At 36.4% G+C, this 17,098-nt stretch overlaps 1 protein-coding gene across 3 annotated transcripts in view; it reads left to right on the top strand.

Moving 5' to 3' along the window:
* Nucleotides 1-17,098, top strand: part of LOC148839389 (kinesin-like protein KIF13B) — a 76,179-nt gene that overhangs the window by 49,524 nt on the left and 9,557 nt on the right. Inside the window, exons 24-37 of one of the 3 annotated variants that reach the window (XM_088939332.1) lie at nucleotides 305-437; nucleotides 1,343-1,493; nucleotides 2,693-2,718; nucleotides 3,255-3,354; nucleotides 4,529-4,655; nucleotides 5,963-6,018; nucleotides 6,231-6,352; nucleotides 7,589-7,765; nucleotides 8,924-9,016; nucleotides 10,074-10,226; nucleotides 11,414-11,491; nucleotides 12,416-12,466; nucleotides 14,112-14,211; nucleotides 14,674-14,816. In XM_088939332.1, the coding sequence (XP_088795458.1) occupies nucleotides 305-437; nucleotides 1,343-1,493; nucleotides 2,693-2,718; nucleotides 3,255-3,354; nucleotides 4,529-4,655; nucleotides 5,963-6,018; nucleotides 6,231-6,352; nucleotides 7,589-7,765; nucleotides 8,924-9,016; nucleotides 10,074-10,226; nucleotides 11,414-11,491; nucleotides 12,416-12,466; nucleotides 14,112-14,211; nucleotides 14,674-14,816 (1,510 nt within the window). Of the gene's footprint in view, nucleotides 1-304; nucleotides 438-1,342; nucleotides 1,494-2,692; nucleotides 2,719-3,254; nucleotides 3,355-4,528; nucleotides 4,656-5,962; nucleotides 6,019-6,227; nucleotides 6,353-7,588; nucleotides 7,766-8,923; nucleotides 9,017-10,073; nucleotides 10,227-11,413; nucleotides 11,492-12,415; nucleotides 12,467-14,111; nucleotides 14,212-14,673; nucleotides 14,817-17,098 lie in introns of all 3 variants that reach the window. The other 2 variants (XM_088939340.1, XM_088939326.1) reach the window with 2 other exon arrangements.

The following is a 17,098-nucleotide window of genomic DNA, read 5'->3' as shown; positions in this document are numbered from 1 at the left end:
CATTTTCTAATTTATTATTTTCATATGGCATCTGCTTGACAGTATGGGTTTTCCAGGTTAACTTCAGTTGCTTTAGGAATGTTTACACTTGACATTGTCATACATGTAAAAACAATCAAATTCTTTCACTCTGTCTTTTCATCCACGTTGTTTTTAGCTGAAAATAATATTAGTATTTTTAAGTTAGATTGAAATACACGTCTTCACTTTAAATAGCATAAACCAAACTTAGTGCATTTAAATAACACTCAGCTAAAATGAAGGTAGAAGAAATGTTTTCAGTCGTAGTGTTTGTGTGGTGCAGGTGGAGTGAGGTAACCCGGAAGGTGGAGCTGTGGGTTCAGATCCTGGAGCTCAATGAAAATGGAGAATATGTTCCAGTTGAGGTTGTTGCTGCAAAGGACGTTCGCACTGGAGGGATCTTCCAGCTCCGACAGGTTGAACTTGTTTCTTTATTTTAATGTCTAGGCAAGCTACTTTTACAAGTGCAGGTTAAATGGACCATAATTTTACTTTTTTCCCCCAGGCTGTGGTGGAATTCTGTGGCGACACTTCTCTCTTAAATTGCAACACGTATGAAAAGGAATTGCATGATAAAGCTGCATTCTCGTGTCAGTGCTTGGAATGCAGATGGTGCTTTATCATTTTAGAGATAGCAGGTTGAACATCACCTGGCACTGTCTGATCAGTGAAGTGCAATCAATTGAGAGCAGTATGTTTTGTTTGAGTGGACAGTGAATTTCCTTGGCCTGACATATCCAGCACTTATGAGACTCCTATGTTATATTATGAGTGTGAGCTGTGAGCTGAGTTTCTGCCACTGTTCTGTGTTTTTGGTGTTTCCTTAGTGTCTTTGTATTGGAGCATATGTGCATATAAGCATTTAATTGCACATGTGCATATGACAATAAACTGAACTGAATCTTCTGTCCAATGCATTACTCTGCTGTTTGCTTTTTGGGCATGCAGTGTGAAATTGTACGATTTTGTGTTTCAGAGGATGTGTGCATATAGTCCGTATTTTTCCTGTGGTGATTAAAGCATTCTTGCAGCAAGTTGTGTTAACGAAAGATTTGCAATTTTAGCGTTAAAAATAAAGGCGTGTAATTCAAACGTCTGTGCAGGGATACCAACGGCACTTCCGTTAAGTGAATGTAAAACTGCTATGGATGCTAATTCCCTTTCAGCTTCAACAAATGGCTGCATGATATTCTGTGATCAATTGGTTACTTGCAAACAAGTTAGATGGCTGTAACATTCTGTGCATTATAAGCGGTATTTTGTTTGCTGGTCTGCTGTCCCATGATGAAGACGGTTGACATTTTCCTTCTTTCTCACTCAGGGCCAGTCCAGGCGGATCCAGGTGGAGGTTCGCTCAGTGCAGGACTCTGGCACCATGCCGCTCATTGCTGAGTCGGTGCTGGCTGTGTCAGTGGGCTGTGTAGAGATACGCCAGGCTCGTTCTGCCAGGAGTGGTGAATCTCAAGAGGTAGGTCTCAAGAGGTTGTGGTTCATTCTGTATAGGAAGGACTTTGCTTAAATTCTCTAGCATTAAAATCTGAAAACCATTACTGACTTATTTATGCTACGTAGTAGGTAACTACCATCGTTGTGTGAATGGTAAGAACGCAATCCAGAAATTAAAACCAGTGAAAACAAAGTTAAGAATAATGAAAAGAGAAGTATGGGCTATACTGGATTGTCACTGGCAGAAATGAGCACTTCTGTTTGTTCTGTTGACGTGCAGATATTCTTCATTGCTGGTATGGAGTCAAAAATGACAGCTTCATTTTGGCTTATATAATACAGTGGAGATGTAAATGAAAATCTGTGTTACATTCATGTGTAAATGAAGTCACATGGCTTTAGGATGAATTCAGTAAGTTACAGATAGAACATTTTTATAATCTTTTTAATCCCATCAAGTTAATGGAGCAAAATATTTTGCTTAGATGATGCCCATATGTTTCTGCATGTCAATTCAAGAGATCCCATTATTAGTACTGTTTGTGTTGGGCTGTATTCGTGGATAAACTGGTAATAAAGAGAAGAGAAGTTCAGTGATTCTAATGTTAATTTTATGTGAAATTTTTGGTATTTGTACTGGTGCACTGAAACACTCAAACAAGATGTTCAAAGCCATAAAATATATATAGTAAGCTGCATGAGATCGATATGTTTGTGTTATAATAACTAGTACTTAGTTGAGTTACCCACATGTTGATCATTAGGTGAGGTGTCAGTTATTCAACTCACACTAAAGTGAGCAGAGCTATCTTGCACTAAGTTTGGTAGTTCTGTAACTTATACTTGTTTAAGTATCAGTGAATTGTTAGTTTACTACATTTTTACAAGCACTTGAGTTTATTTTTCCACTTAACAATGTTTGAAAGTAACTATTTGTATAAGAGCGATTTAGCTGTAGTATAAATATATTTTACTTTTTAATTATTTGTTATTACATTTAAAAAGAGTTTTTGTTTCCATATTTTATGCTAGTTATGGGCTCATTTGACCTGAAAAGAGAGTATTCTTGGGTTACTAAAGTTACTAAAACAAGCTACAACTGTATGTATTCCAGAAACTGTTTAGACTTGTATGGATAATATGACTAAATGTTTCTTACAGTGGATGTGGAACAGCTTGAAACAGCTTTTATTTTTATTAATTGATATTCCTTTTTTGAAGGTAGAAGATGATGAAATGGACAGTTATCAGGTAACCTTCATACATTTTGTCCAATTCTTGGAAAGCTCATCAATGAGTACATGCACTCTCCTGCTTCTGTTTACTATACATTTCTTTTATTCATTATTTTTTCACTGAACTTGAAATGTTGAGAAAAACGTTGGAAGCTGCTTTTCCTTTAGCAAAAAATGTTATGTGACTTTTGCATTGTACCAGTGTTATTAGTTTCAGGACTTTATTAATATGGAATTTATTAATATGATAAGTACCATGTTTAGAATCAGTCCTTTTCATCTATGGGCCTTTGAGCCAATGTGAAGCAAAAGATGAGTAATACAAAGCGTGTTGGAGAAGTTAGGTGACATTTTTACCTACATGGTGAGACTTTGACGCTTAAAAAAAGTTTAAATCTAAATAGCTACATTATTTTTTGTATTTAATGTGCTAATATTTGTTGCTCTTTACAGTTAGAATAAATGTAATTGATATATAAAATGATGTACATGGTGCTTTTGAAAGGTGGGTAAAGACAATAAGCAGATGAGTGTTGTGCTGTGACACTGCAGGAACGCGACCTGGAAAGGCTGAGGCGACAGTGGCTGACTGCCCTGACCAAACGACAGGAGTATCTTGATCAGCATCTGCAGAACCTTGTCAGCAAGCAAGGTAGGAACACGTACCACACAGCTATAAACCTTCTCACATTTTTAGAGACTGCGGTGTGCTGTAGGTTTAGGTCTTCTTGACCTCCTCTGCTGGGTGTTCACTGTTTCTTTAAAATGGAAGTGTACCTAGGTGTCATACTGAGAAAATTCTTCTTCTGTACATACAGTATATACAATATACTCTATCCTTGTTAATCTATAGATGCTATCATATGGGTGCCTTGAAAAATGAAAATTTGCTGTGCAGGATACTGCATTCTTCTTACCATTTTGCTTTTGAGTAACATTTGAAAACGTCTCAGCCCCTTTCTCAATAGGGCAATAATCTAAAAGTCTTATGTTTCTTAACTTTAAGCTCCTACATCAGTCTTAAGCCAAAATCAGAAACCTTAAATACAAAAAATACAGAAAGTGTGGAAGAATTAATACAAGTGATAAATGTATAGTAGCTTTGAAAAAAATCTCACAATATTAATCTGATCTTTTTCATATTGTAACACCAGCATGAACAAAACTTTGCCTAACTTTATTCAAAATTAAAAAGCGTTGTTCAGTTACTTAATAACTGCAGTGTTCAAAAGCTATTTAGCCAGTAAAATGCAAAGTTGGTAGGTATTGATTCAAATATGGCACTACTGTGTAAACTAAGATGACTCTTTTAATTGCAGACTGCTCCTGGTTCAACATAAGATGCCATTATCTTTTGATATAAAGATGACATTGAAACCTCTGAATATCACAACAAATTTAAACTATTTTATAAAACCAGTATAGCTAAGTAAAACCTGTGTTGGTATTCATCTCTCTTTATAAATACAATTAAAATATTATGTGTAAACAAGCATTGTGACTTGACCTCAATCTTATTCTGACATTTCAAACGTCTTTTGTTTAGAACAGACTATGCAGTAAACTTAGTTTTCCAGGCAGTTATGTTTGTGTGTAAATGTATTTTTAATGGATGTCTCCATTTTTAAAAGAAGTTACAATACATAAGATGTGCATTAAATGCACAGCAACTCACATTCTGTTTTTGTTTATGAAGGTGCCAAGTAAAATAAATTAATGCCATTATATAATGCCATTATATGTAGTATATGAACAACCAAATCATCTGAAAACCAGAAGCACCACCTCTCTTCAACTGTTCACCAGTTATCCCATATTTTCTTTAGACAAGTCGGAGGATGATGTTGACAGGGAATCTCAACTTCTGGAGTGCCGGCTCACACTGACAGAAGAGCGTAACGCTGTAATGGTGCCCTCTGCTGGCAGTGGCATCCCAGGGGCACCAGCAGAATGGTAAGGTTATTGCCCATCTCACAGTTTTTGATACAATAAAATAAACAAGTTTAAGCCCAATCTTATGGTAACACTGCTGTCAAATGCAAAACCCTTTTGATGTAATTGAATGTCCTCAACTTTACCCTTACACTTACAACTAGTTCACATATCTCGTCTTTCTTTCTGTTGACTTTTGAGGTGCTTGGTACAAAGAGCCACACCAAATTAAAATGAGCAACCTTGAAATAAGAGTGACATTTAGCCACTTGCAATTAAACATGTTTAGGTACAACCAGCTACATCTGCTAAGCTGACGTTTTGCTGATTGAGTGGAGTTTGATGCCTATGAATATCCCACAGTCTCAAAGTTTTGCCACAGGTGCAGCAGTGTTTCCATCAGACACTGGTTCGACAGCAGGGGAAGGTTTCCATGCCTGTGCATCTTATGTGCCTGAGTTGTGACTGTCTTTGCCTACTTTTTTCCTCAGTTTTTAAGATGTATTGATGAAAGTAGAATACAGCTTTTATCTTTGATATTGTGCTTTTGTAATCCTTGTACTGCTGCATCCCAGCTGGAGCCCTCTATGTGCCTCTCAGAGGACTCCTGTTTAATACCCAGGATCTGATTTTAATTAACTTTAACTGCCTTACATCTTATTTTGAACATTGTAATCCATGGCAAACAAAACATTGCAAAATAAAGATTGCAACAGATCGGGTTCCTTAAGTGTGTCCATATGCATGGCAGTTATGAAGCAAGAATATCACTCAGTTTGTGTGGTTATTGAGTGCAGTGCACTTTTCTTAAAATCTCTGACTTATACTGATTGTATTCCGCAATGGTACTGATCCACTGGTGAGAGGAGTTTTCATTTTGTACATCTTTATTATCGTAGACACAGAAACACAAACAGATTTGGTCACTTTTAACATTTTTATTTTAAAAGCAGTTTATATCACCAGCATTTTCCTCTACCCTGTTTTCCTCTTTGCAACGTTTAATCTTTTTTTCCTCTTTTCTAGTAGGGATAAGCAACTGTTTCTTCAAATGCAATAATTCTGGTATAAACCTCTAAGAGCTGAGATAAAATAAATTCAATGGGTATTTATTTCAATGTCTCACCACAGTGTTGAGTCAGTTCAACACTGATTCATACCTTTTTTCCAGAAAATAAATTTTGTACAAAACAGCTATTTTGACCTCTTGTAATGGGTATGAATGTGTAATCCTTAACCAGCAGACTTGCACCTTAACGTTTTAGAAGCTGACCATGTGCATGCAGATGAAGCTTCAGGATTCTGAATACTCTTGTGTTTATTTATAGGATTCCAGTTCCTGGAATGGAAACCCACATCCCTGTTCTCTTTCTGGACCTGAGTGGTATGTATGTCTTACAGTGAGCAAGGAAGGATAGAATTCATTGAATGTCCTGTCTTAGTTTTTCACGGCATGTGCCTGTAATCATGCATCACTAACAACCAAATTTAACTCTTCTGATTTTCTTACCTTTTGTGGTTCTGTAGCATAAAGGAGCATAAGGGACATGGTGATCAACACTCTTCACTAATTCACTTGATGCTCTTCCACAGCAGATGACTTCAGCTCACAGGATAACCTTGACCAGCCAGAGGCGGGTGGCTGGGATGCCACACTCAGTGGGGAGGATGAGGATGAATTCTTCGAGCTGCAGATTGTGAAGCACCATGACGGAGAGGTGAGATCTGATGACACTTAATACTGGAGGTAGCTTGAAGTGAGTGCTGGTATACTTCCAGAGTGAACTCCAGATTCATGCAACACATTCTGGAAATAGAAAGGTGATACACAGCATTTGTGCAGCTCTCATCAAACTAAGAGGTTTGGAATAGTTTACAGCAGTACCTTGGCCAATTGTATATTGAACAGCAGCTGTCTATAGATTCTCTCTCCAGAAGCCTTGTTATCATTAAGGTGATTTTTAAAAATGTGGATTAATCCCCCACTTGCAGGAGTTTCAGTCTTATTAAATATTGCATTTAATATTAAATATTTTGTATGTAAATGAGGGTAACACTGTACAACAAATAAAAGCTGCTTTCTGATTGGATCAGGGTGGTCATATTTAGGATCAACAAGGATCTATCACACAGTTTCCACTCATATATCATTTAAATATTTGCTTTTGGAAAATCTTATTTTTTATGAACTCGGTCATTCCTGAAAAATAACGCATTCTGATAACCATGTGATCTTACCTCTTTTGTGTTATATAATTGCGTACAGCATGCTGTTATTGAAACCGTTTATTTTGAATCTCAATTTGGTGAAAATGCATTTTCATAAGAATAGAAAGTAATACATTTGCTATCACTTAGGTGACCTTTTCAGCAGGAATATTAATTGTTCTTCCACAATTTATAAAAAATGACATATCTCCAATTTCATATAGTACAGTGAATTATTGTAATACATATTTGCTTCAGAACTTAACCAGTGCTTTGCAGAAAGTGCACATTTTTGAAAGTTTTATAACAGATGTCTGTGGTAGAATACAAAATAATTTAATACAGCTGTATCCCTCAGCATTGAGATGAAAAAGAACTGCTTATAAAAGTGTTGGAGAACTAACAGGCTAACATTAAATCATCTGATGAATCATAGACAAAGTTAGATCTCTTAGATCATGTATTTTGACAGTCACAACACTGACTATATAATTGAGTCTTTTCTCCTTATCAAAGACAGAAATCTAGTGCTTCATAGATACAGAATATGTAAAGAAAAGTCTCTTAAAATGTCTTCTTCAACACAATGTATAGCATGGTAGGTAGCAGCTAACTAGGAACACTCTGATTGTGACCCTCAGTACTACTAAAAGAACCCCTCTAACACCACAAAAGATGGATTCTTCATTACACTGTGCAAATATGTGAACTCTGAGACACAGGAATATCCCTCCTGCTTGCACTAGGTGAATGCAGAGGCCTCATGGGATTCAACAGTGCACAACTGTCCCCAACTGAGTCGAGGGGCGGCGCCAGATCAGCGGGTGTACCTGACAATAAAGACCACCGTGCAGCTCAGCCACCCTGCAGACATGCAGCTCATTCTGCGCAAACGCATCTGTGTGAATGTCACTGGCAGGCAGGTAAGGACTAAGCTTTAATGAGGATTTTATTTAAGTGGAGTTAGAGAAGAAAAAAATAATTATTATCCATATGAGATTCATAAGAGCACAAGATTTTATTTCTAAATGAAAGGAGGCCATACAGCTTATCTTGTTTATTCAGTTGCTAGTAGCTCATTGAACTAAAGATTGTATCCTGACATTTCTTGGAAAGAAGCCAGTGTATCATCTTGGTAGCTTGTTCCATACTTCCACTTCACTTTGTGTAAAAAGTGCTTTGTGTTCTTATTTTTTAATTTATTTTTGTCTCACTTCACTGTAGATTCCGATTAAGTTTGTTGAGTTGACTTTGGCAATACTTTTTATAAGTTTTGAATACTTCAGTATTGGAAGCTATTATTTCCCTTCTTGTTTGCTTGCAGGAGATAATACTGTATATAACCCATTCAGAGATAAGCACCCCAGGCTGAAACACAGACTGGTCTAGTCAGACTTAAACCCCTAGTGGCCAGACTAGACCAATAACCAGTGTGCAAAATGTCTTGGAACTTGATTTTGTGGAATTGCCAGTGTTTTATGGAATAAAATGGAGTATTAAGTATTGGTGATCACTTAAGCTTACTGATAGAAGTTTGGGGACTATAAGCTTGTTTCCTTCAAATATTGTATTTTCTGTCATCACCTTTTTTATTAATACAGCAAATTGCTGCCTGCTTATAACAGACATCATTTCAGATATCTAGACACTTTACAATGCTCATGCCAATTGAACCACTGGTAGAGAATCACACAGCCTTGCTATTGAATACTTCATGTTTTATCAAGTTTTCTGTGTTTTGCAGGCAGTGAATTTGACTCTTGTTGCTAGGGATTTGATTTAATTTATTTAATTATGCAAATTATTCAAAATCTAGTCATCTTTTTTAAGACTGAGTACTTTTTAAAAAATAGTTTACTGTCAGACACTTGGTGCAGGATGACAATTATAAATCTGGTTACAATAGACAGGGTCTCCTTTTTTCATGGTGTGTGAAAATAGGCAGCAAAATAAGAGGAAACACACTACAAACCACATTCTTAGGTTTAGTGTTTGTGAAATTACATCATTCTAAGAAAACCTCTAATTCCAATTTTTAATAACTTTCACTGTTTTCTGCTTTTTGTATACGTACAATAAAGGGCTTTGCTCAAAGTTTTCTACGGAGGATGTCTCACAGAAGTACGATCCCTGCCTGTGGAGTAACCTTTGAGATTGTATCCAACATTCCAGGGGTGAGGCAACAGATAAACACTGTCACAAGCCATCCAAAAGCAGATATTAGTTAAATTGAGAACCCTGAAATCCAAAAACAGTTTGGATTACAGTGAAATGGACAGATTTAAGCCCTCGTTTTGCTTAAGATCAGTGCTAATAAGTGCTAAAAATAAAAAGTAGTTTGCATGCAGGATAAAGCCATCTTGATTCTGGTTTGTTGAAATAGTAATGTGCCAGTGTTATTGTAATTTTTGTGTTTATGTCCCAGAAGGATTTTCTAACTTGTATTGAATTTATACCAGAAATACATTTGTTAGTATAGCTACAGAAATGTGTTTTTGAGCACACTAGAAATATCTTTGTGTATATCTAAAGTAGAATATGTGATTATAATTGTATGTAGTTTAATGAGTAACACATATAGCAGTATGTCAACATTGCTCAGATGTGTACTTTTTTAAATTTAGTAAATTGGTAGATCTACAGTATCTGCACTAGTACTCAAAGGTATTTGCTTAGGGACGGAACGGTGGCTCTGTGGCTAAGGATCTGTGCCTGTGGCTGGAAGGTTGCCGGTTCAATTCCCACGGCTGGCAGAGGAATCCTACTCAGTTGGGCCCCTGAGCAAGGCCCCTGAGCAAGGCCCTTAATCCCAAATGCTCCAGGGGCGCTGTACAATGGCTGACCCTGTGCTCTGATCCCAAGCTTCGCTCCCTGTCTGTGTATCTGTGTCTCATGGAGAGCTAGCTGGGGTATGTGAAAAAAGACAAATTCCTAATGCAAGAAATTGTATATGGCTAATAAAGTGATCTTATCTTATTACGGTTGAACACAAATTTATATTTGCATCCACTCATCTTTATTTCAGATTAAAACATGGGTTATATGACGATAAAAAATTAATGTAGACCAAATCAAATACCCTCATGCTCTCCTTTAAACTACAACAATGACACAATTTTATTTGTGGTTGGCGGAGTATGGATAAAAAGAGCAGTGAAGCATCCCAGTGCTTTTGCAGAACAAATGTTAGGTAAATTCAACCACACAGCAGTCTTGCGCTTATATCTTCAGGATGCCGAGGGTTCGGAGGACAGGGAGATGCTAGCGCGACTGGCAACCAGTGTTGAGAACCAGCAGTCAGCGGACACAGAGGCGGCCATCGAGAAGTACCTGCGCAGTGTGCTGGCTGTAGAGAACATCCTCACACTAGACCGGCTACGACAGGTTAGCAGAGCTCTTATAGACTCAGCCAAGTTCATCCACTGCCACAACGCACTTAAGTTCGGCAGCAGCCTCTTTGACAGTTATTCTTCAATACCATGAGACTAGAACAAATATGAGAGCAAGACTGTACTAATATTTTGTATTTATAGGAAGTCTTTTCATCTCAAAGGGTTTCTTAGCACTTGAAGTGTTCTACCTCTCTGAAGCTGTCACCGTTTCTGTGATATTTACACTGAGGCAGAATTAACATCAGATCAGTGTTAGCGTTTTTGTATAAAAATACAGTTTTAGGATTAGGCTTAAGGTTCAGGGCTTTGAAACTATATATATCATTTGTAAATCAATTTTTATTTCATTTATGTAGCCAGTGATCCCATGATCACAAATGTGGCACAGATGACCATGACTTTACTGGATCATCATCACAACGTCAGTATTACTCTTTGAAATAGTATTGTGGTCAAAAGGCAGCACCAACACATCCCACGCCAATTTAGAGTTCAATGGCAATTGCTTATTTTATAGTCAAAAGGTCAAAAATAAAATAATAAACTAAAATAAATTTAGCTCTTTTTTGTGCTCCTATGCTCCCTTTCTAAATACTGGGTGCAGCTAGTCTGCCATGGGTATAATTTTCTCCACAAAACTGCCTTTGTAAACAAATGAAAAAGAAACAAAATATAGAAATCTCTTTCCACATTCACAAGCCAGTTTCTCTTTGCCAGGTCAGTATTGCATACAATGTCCTCCTCCAGTCTATGCTTTAGTTTTAGTTTCAATGCTTTTATTTTGTGCACGTGGCTACCTCCTTGTTTTTCTCTCGGGACCCTCGTTCATTTCCCTGACCATAGCTGCCCAGTTGTTCCAATGCTTAGACTTAATGTAAAAAGTTGTCCTGGACAATGCTAAAGTAAACAGTGTTAGTAATCTATAATAACAGAAACCATGTGATGATCTGTGAAGGCTCTCCCTTGAGTGAGGGTGTGGGGATGCTTCTCTAGGAAATATTCTTTTTAAGTTCAGACTGTTTTAGATTAATGAAATATACAGCATGAGGAAAATAAGTTTGATTCTTATAGGTGGCTGAACATTTAATTTGTATGAAGAACTGGAGAGATTCTGAGTGCAGCTCGTCTGGTTAATTGCTTGTCAGTGTGCGTATTTTCAGTGTTTCCCCCTGTGTGTAGGAGGTGGCAGTGAAGGAACACCTGGCTGGGAAAGGAAAGGGGAACAGGCGCAGTCTCAGCTCCCCCAATGTGCACAGGGTGAGACTAAACTTTCCCTCTCCCGGGGTAAAAAATCCTGGGAATAGTTTTGATCATCACACACAGAAATAAAGGTAGTCTGTATAATACCACTTCAACACAATAACAAACATGTATGTGTATATAAGAGGTTTGGTTATGCTACATAATGCTACAAAAATCTCTGAATGTGTATATATATACACATTTTAAAATGAGAATTTTTAAATTGTTTTATCATGTTAATCCTCTTGTATATTTTTGTGAAGGACGTTGAACTTTCATGTTTTCTAGCAGTCTGATTAAGTTCCCAAGAACAGTTGGGTTTTTAGAATGACAGTTTTTTTTTTACTGTGCTCCTTTACAGAATGATTTCTTAATATGATCCAGCATAAACTTGTCTTCAGATCTTCTAAATACATAAAATACTGGAATTAAGTATCTTGGACATATTCAGTAAATTGTTGTATTTCCTTTTATCAGCAACTTAATGTTAGTTGTTTCAACTGATTGTGTCATCCCAAAAAAAAGTGTTCATGCAATTCACAAGAGCTACAGTACAATAAGGGCTGTGCTGCATGCATTATATTATTATAATCCTACCATGCTTAACTGTCTATAATGTTTATAAAATGTTTTTGATTTATTGTAGTTTAAATTTAGAGTATTAATACCAGGATTGTTACTCCATACCAGTTGTGTGAATATTAAACCCTTATAAAAACATAAAGGACTGTTCAGAAGATGATGCTGTTTTTTTTGTTTCCGCTTTTTAACAAGATTATAATTTCACACTTTCAATCATGGACTAAACAAATAATATTTGCAGTGGACAGGTTAGAGATTAGCAATGACACTAAATTTTTATTTGACTTTGGTTCCTACACCAATTTATAGAAAGCTTCTCCCAGTCTGCAATTAAGGTATTTCTCTCCTCTCCTACAGCTGTCTGGGAGCCGCCAGGATCTTTCGCCTAGCTCTCAACTGGAAAATAAGGTAAAGGAGTAGTCGGGTAGCTATCCCTGGAAGCTGGGGCTATGAAGATGCCTATGGTCAGATGAAGATCACATGTTCAGAAACAGTACAAATTTATTGTAGTATATTTAAATGGAAGTAAGTTTGTCTGTAATGTAATTGCACCCTTATTCAGTATCGAATGCTCCTTTATAATATCATCTGAAATCCCATTGGCCAAGGTAAACAAAAAAAAATGATTTTGGGGAAATATCACCGTTTTTATTGACCAGGGATAAGAAATATAGAAATTGAAAGAACATATTTAAAATTGATAGTGGCCTAGCATTATAATTTGATCCATTTTTATCAAATTCACTACAAAATATGTAATATCTTTTTTTTAATCATTGTGTGAAATGTTTCTCTTTGTTTTAACTGTGATATCGTCATCCTGTAGTGTGCAGATTCCATTGTTCAATTAGTCTGACCACTGAAAGTAGTCATTATCTGTCAGTACTAATGATCAAATTTAACAATAAGTATCTTGAGAACCCATTCAGGAAAATAACGAATGAAAACATGATAAGGTTGTATTAGTTTCTTTTTTGGGATACCCTTAAACATCCTTATCCTTCTCAGTGTCCACATGATTAGGGGAGGAGCAAAACTCTGGAGGAACTGAAGGCTCTGGAGGAACTATTTGGACTTGTGAAACTTACTACTTCTACTGAGTGACAAAACCGTTCTTAATCCTTTTCTATTTGCCAGTCAGTAAACAATCAATTCCTTTGTCCATGTCACATTGACAAAACATTTAGTCAATTTTAGTTTTAAGAATTTGTGTCTGGCCAATATTTTCAGTATTACAGCAAATGGTGAAGTAATGCTGCTGTGAAGTTTTTTATTGCCACATCTATTTTGAAAAGGCTGTTTTCTGCGTCTTAAGCACCCATACCCTGGATTATGGCTGCACAAAGTGATTTCTTTTTTGTTGAGTTTACAAAGAGGAATGGAGTTTATGAATGGGTACTCAAACTTTTGGATTACAATTATGAAATAAATTTATGAATACTCTTAAAGTAGACTAATGACGTTTAGAGCCAATGAATAAAACCAGAAAATAATTACATTTTTTTTTCCATCTGCCAAGTGAAACTGGAATTTTAATTTGTTCCCACCGAGAACATGTTAATCAGTTCATAACATTACAGGTATTCTCTAAAACATGTTAATCCCTGTGGTTGAGGCTATTCCCCATTGAATGCCACTTTAATTGCAAAATTATTACTTGCAGCTACAGTATGTTCTGGGTAGGCCCTTGCTTTTATGAGTTCACATATTATAGTCTTTTCAATATGCTATGATGTCTTTGAAAATTGGATACAAGTTTCTTTTATATGGCATAATAAGTAATTGTTCAGTCAATTGTTTTGCAAAAAACATGACACTGTATGCCCACTTTTAATTTTTTTTTGTTGGGGACACTTTTGCAAATTGGTAACTGAAAGTGTCAAGTTAGTACAAAACTAATTAATGTCAGCATGAATAAAACTGATAAAACGCCATCCTGGGCCATGGGTTGGGCACTCGGGCCCTAGAGGGATCTGTAACTGAAATATGGAATCACTAACTAGTGGATCTCTCTCTGTGGGCTTTTTAACCTTTAGTTTTCTTTAACTTTTAGGGCCGTTGGGAAAGTCAGCAGGATATTTCTTTGACTTCATCTCAGTTCAGTCGAACACCACGACACCCTTCACTTTCCAAGAGTGCTGAACCAGAAGCAGGTAACCTCTTTAGGAGTCACATCTCTTTTTCTTCAAGGATGCTGTTTGGAGTCTGCATTGAGCTACATTTTTCATACTCATTTTTATCTATTTCAGCCATTATTGTATGTCACTGCATTTTCCCATTATATCTGTCTCATTATGCATTTGCAAGTGTTCTTTAACTTGGCTTTGCGTTGTGTTGAGTTTTAAATTCCAGTAGCCTTTCAAAACTGTTGTTACTTTTTTTTCCTGACCGATTCATATGGGATTTTCATTAATAATTTTTTTATTAGGTTTTGCATGATCTTTTATTGAAGCACATAATCTGAATGGACAACTTTTTTTTTAATTTTTATATAAAACCAGTCTCTTTGTCCCACACTTCTCTCCGTTTTTTCTGTGTTGCTGTCCCATGCTTCTGCACTTTTTTCCTCTCCCTCCCTGCGCCACTGTCTCGCCTGTCCCTGTCTCCATTCTCAGTTCCTCTAGGTATCTCTGGACTGGCTGCCTCTTATCTCTCCCCAGTGAAAGCCTTGGTGCCCCAGATGCCCAAACTGCTTAAGTCTCTTTTCCCTGTCCGGGATGACAAGAAAGACCTACGACCATCACCTCTTGCTCATCAGGTGGGAATTGGGGGTTTGCTTTAATTTCTCTGTGAGAACAAGGCTCCATTTTATTTTATAGCAGGACAAAATTGCAATAATAAAGATTTCTCATAATGTGTTTTTATGGAGAGAAGATTACTTCTTAAAATTAATTTAATTTAGGAAGTGTTAAAATAAGATGATTGTCAGGGATGGTGAAAATAGGTACAATGTCACATTAAAAAAATGCCAGTCCTATTTAATAAAAGTTATCCTCGAAGAATTAGCTGCAAAGTATTGGTTTATAACCCCTCACCTCTTTTGCAGCAGTGAGCAATAGAGACAAGGTTATTAATATTGTACAAAATGAGCTTTTATCCAAAGTCAAAATACGTTTTTACAGATCTTTACTTTTGAAAATATTATCTCCTCTACTAATCTTATCACAATTTTCATAGCACACTTAATTAACATTAGAGTCTCTTTCGTAATGTGATTTTGCCCATTTCCATTTGTTTTGTTAGAGAATACAAAGGATACCATTTTTAGTTGAAGGGCAAATTGTATTCACAGGATTGGTTCCAGGGAGTTAAGCTCAGGCCATTTCTGATCATGCTTTGCAAAAACCTTTTTGATGTAACTGCAGTAATGAGAAACTGAGTGACTAATGACATATATTGTGGGATGTTTGTACGTTTGCTAACCAAAGCATAACATAGATGTAGAAAAGTAAGATCAACAACAATAATAGTGGACATGTACAGAGGATGATAAGGAAAAGTCTAGTTTTGTCAGTAGTTGCCCTTATCTTCCATCCTCAAAAGACAGAAACAACTGGGTTTGGGGTCACGTCAGTCCCAGAGTCTCCCTGCAAAATGTCCGTTTGGTACTGCTACAATATTTTCAGAAGGCTTTAGATCACGTTCCTCATGAAAGATTAAATTCTAAAGTTGCAGGCAGAGCCCTTCCTTATTTATAACAGATGCTGGTATAGTAAACAAAGTAGTGAAGTTATAGAATTAGAAAATGTTGAAGAATCTGCAAAGAAAAATATTTAAGATTTATCTAAAATCCAAGACTGGGTAAATACTTGGCATGCAGTCTTTAATGTACACAGGTGCAGAGTATTACACCCAAGCATTAAATTGGGAATGCCGAGATTAAAGAAGGCACCTGTGAAAAAGACTTAGGTAATTCTGTTAATACAGTATTTTCGTCTGGTCAATGTGCAACACAACCAAAAGGCAAACAGGATGTTAGGATATATAGTTAAAAGCATAGAATTTAATTCAAAAGAAGTGATTTGAAAACTGTAAAATACATTAAAAAAACCTGATTGAGAATATTGTCTACACGTTTGGTCACTGTTACAAAAATGTATTCCTGCTCTGCTAACCAGATACATTCCCAGGCTTAAAAGAATGATGTGGTGTGTCAACACTTTCCCTGTAATGGGATTTATAATGAATATGCTTTGTTGCCTTGAGCAATGCATATAAACCTTGGTTGTATTGCAGGTGTTCCTCCAGGAGTGTGTGGGGATGGGAGATGACAGAGTAGTTGTGTTTGATCTCCTGTCTCAGGTCTCATACTTGCTAAGTCAATCAGATCCCAAGCACCTTTACCCTGCCCAGCTTTTAACAGTTTTTGCTGATCTTCAAAATGTATAGCACAGGCAATGTAGGAAAATTTGAGTATAAAGTTTCTCAATTGCAAGTTTTTTTACTTGAAGGACATAATCTGAAGGACAATTACCGAGGTGATTGTTTCAGAAAATCTTAAGACGCATTAGTACAGAATTGACGTGGAAAATGAAAAATTGCTCCAAAAGGGTTTTCTTTTCTAGTTATGGGTCATAAAATACTTTTCGATTCCAATCCTGGCCGACAGAGGAAGGTGCACTTGGGAGATGCACAGAATGAAAAGAATCTTAAAATGATGCTGAGATTCAGTAGTTTGCATGCTTCAGGATATAAATGACTAAATCTTGAGAGTTATCCGTGTCAGCAAAGATTATAAAAATTATACAACAAAACCTACATTTGAATAGAAGTTATACAACAGCCTACATGTTCTTTACAACAAAATGAAGACATGCTTCCAAGCAATTGTGGGGATGGAGGCAAGATGAATATACCGTAACACAAGAAGCTGATTCTCCTCAATTAATGAATGAATTTGCCTCATTAAAGATTAACTATTACTTGTAAATCTTCATGTTGATTCACTGTATATATTATACGATGTTAAATCCTGATGGTCTTTAGGGCATAGTGAGTTTTAATTAATATTGTATGTGGACAATTCAAATTTCTTTTAAG

Source organism: Atractosteus spatula, chromosome 2 (genome assembly GCF_055471065.1).
Source record: "Atractosteus spatula isolate fAtrSpa1 chromosome 2, fAtrSpa1.hap1, whole genome shotgun sequence".
In the NCBI taxonomy this organism is placed as follows: Eukaryota; Metazoa; Chordata; class Actinopteri; order Semionotiformes; family Lepisosteidae; genus Atractosteus; species Atractosteus spatula.
The sequence above is the reverse complement of the archived record's forward strand: the minus strand, read 5'-3'. Positions and strand labels throughout refer to the sequence as shown.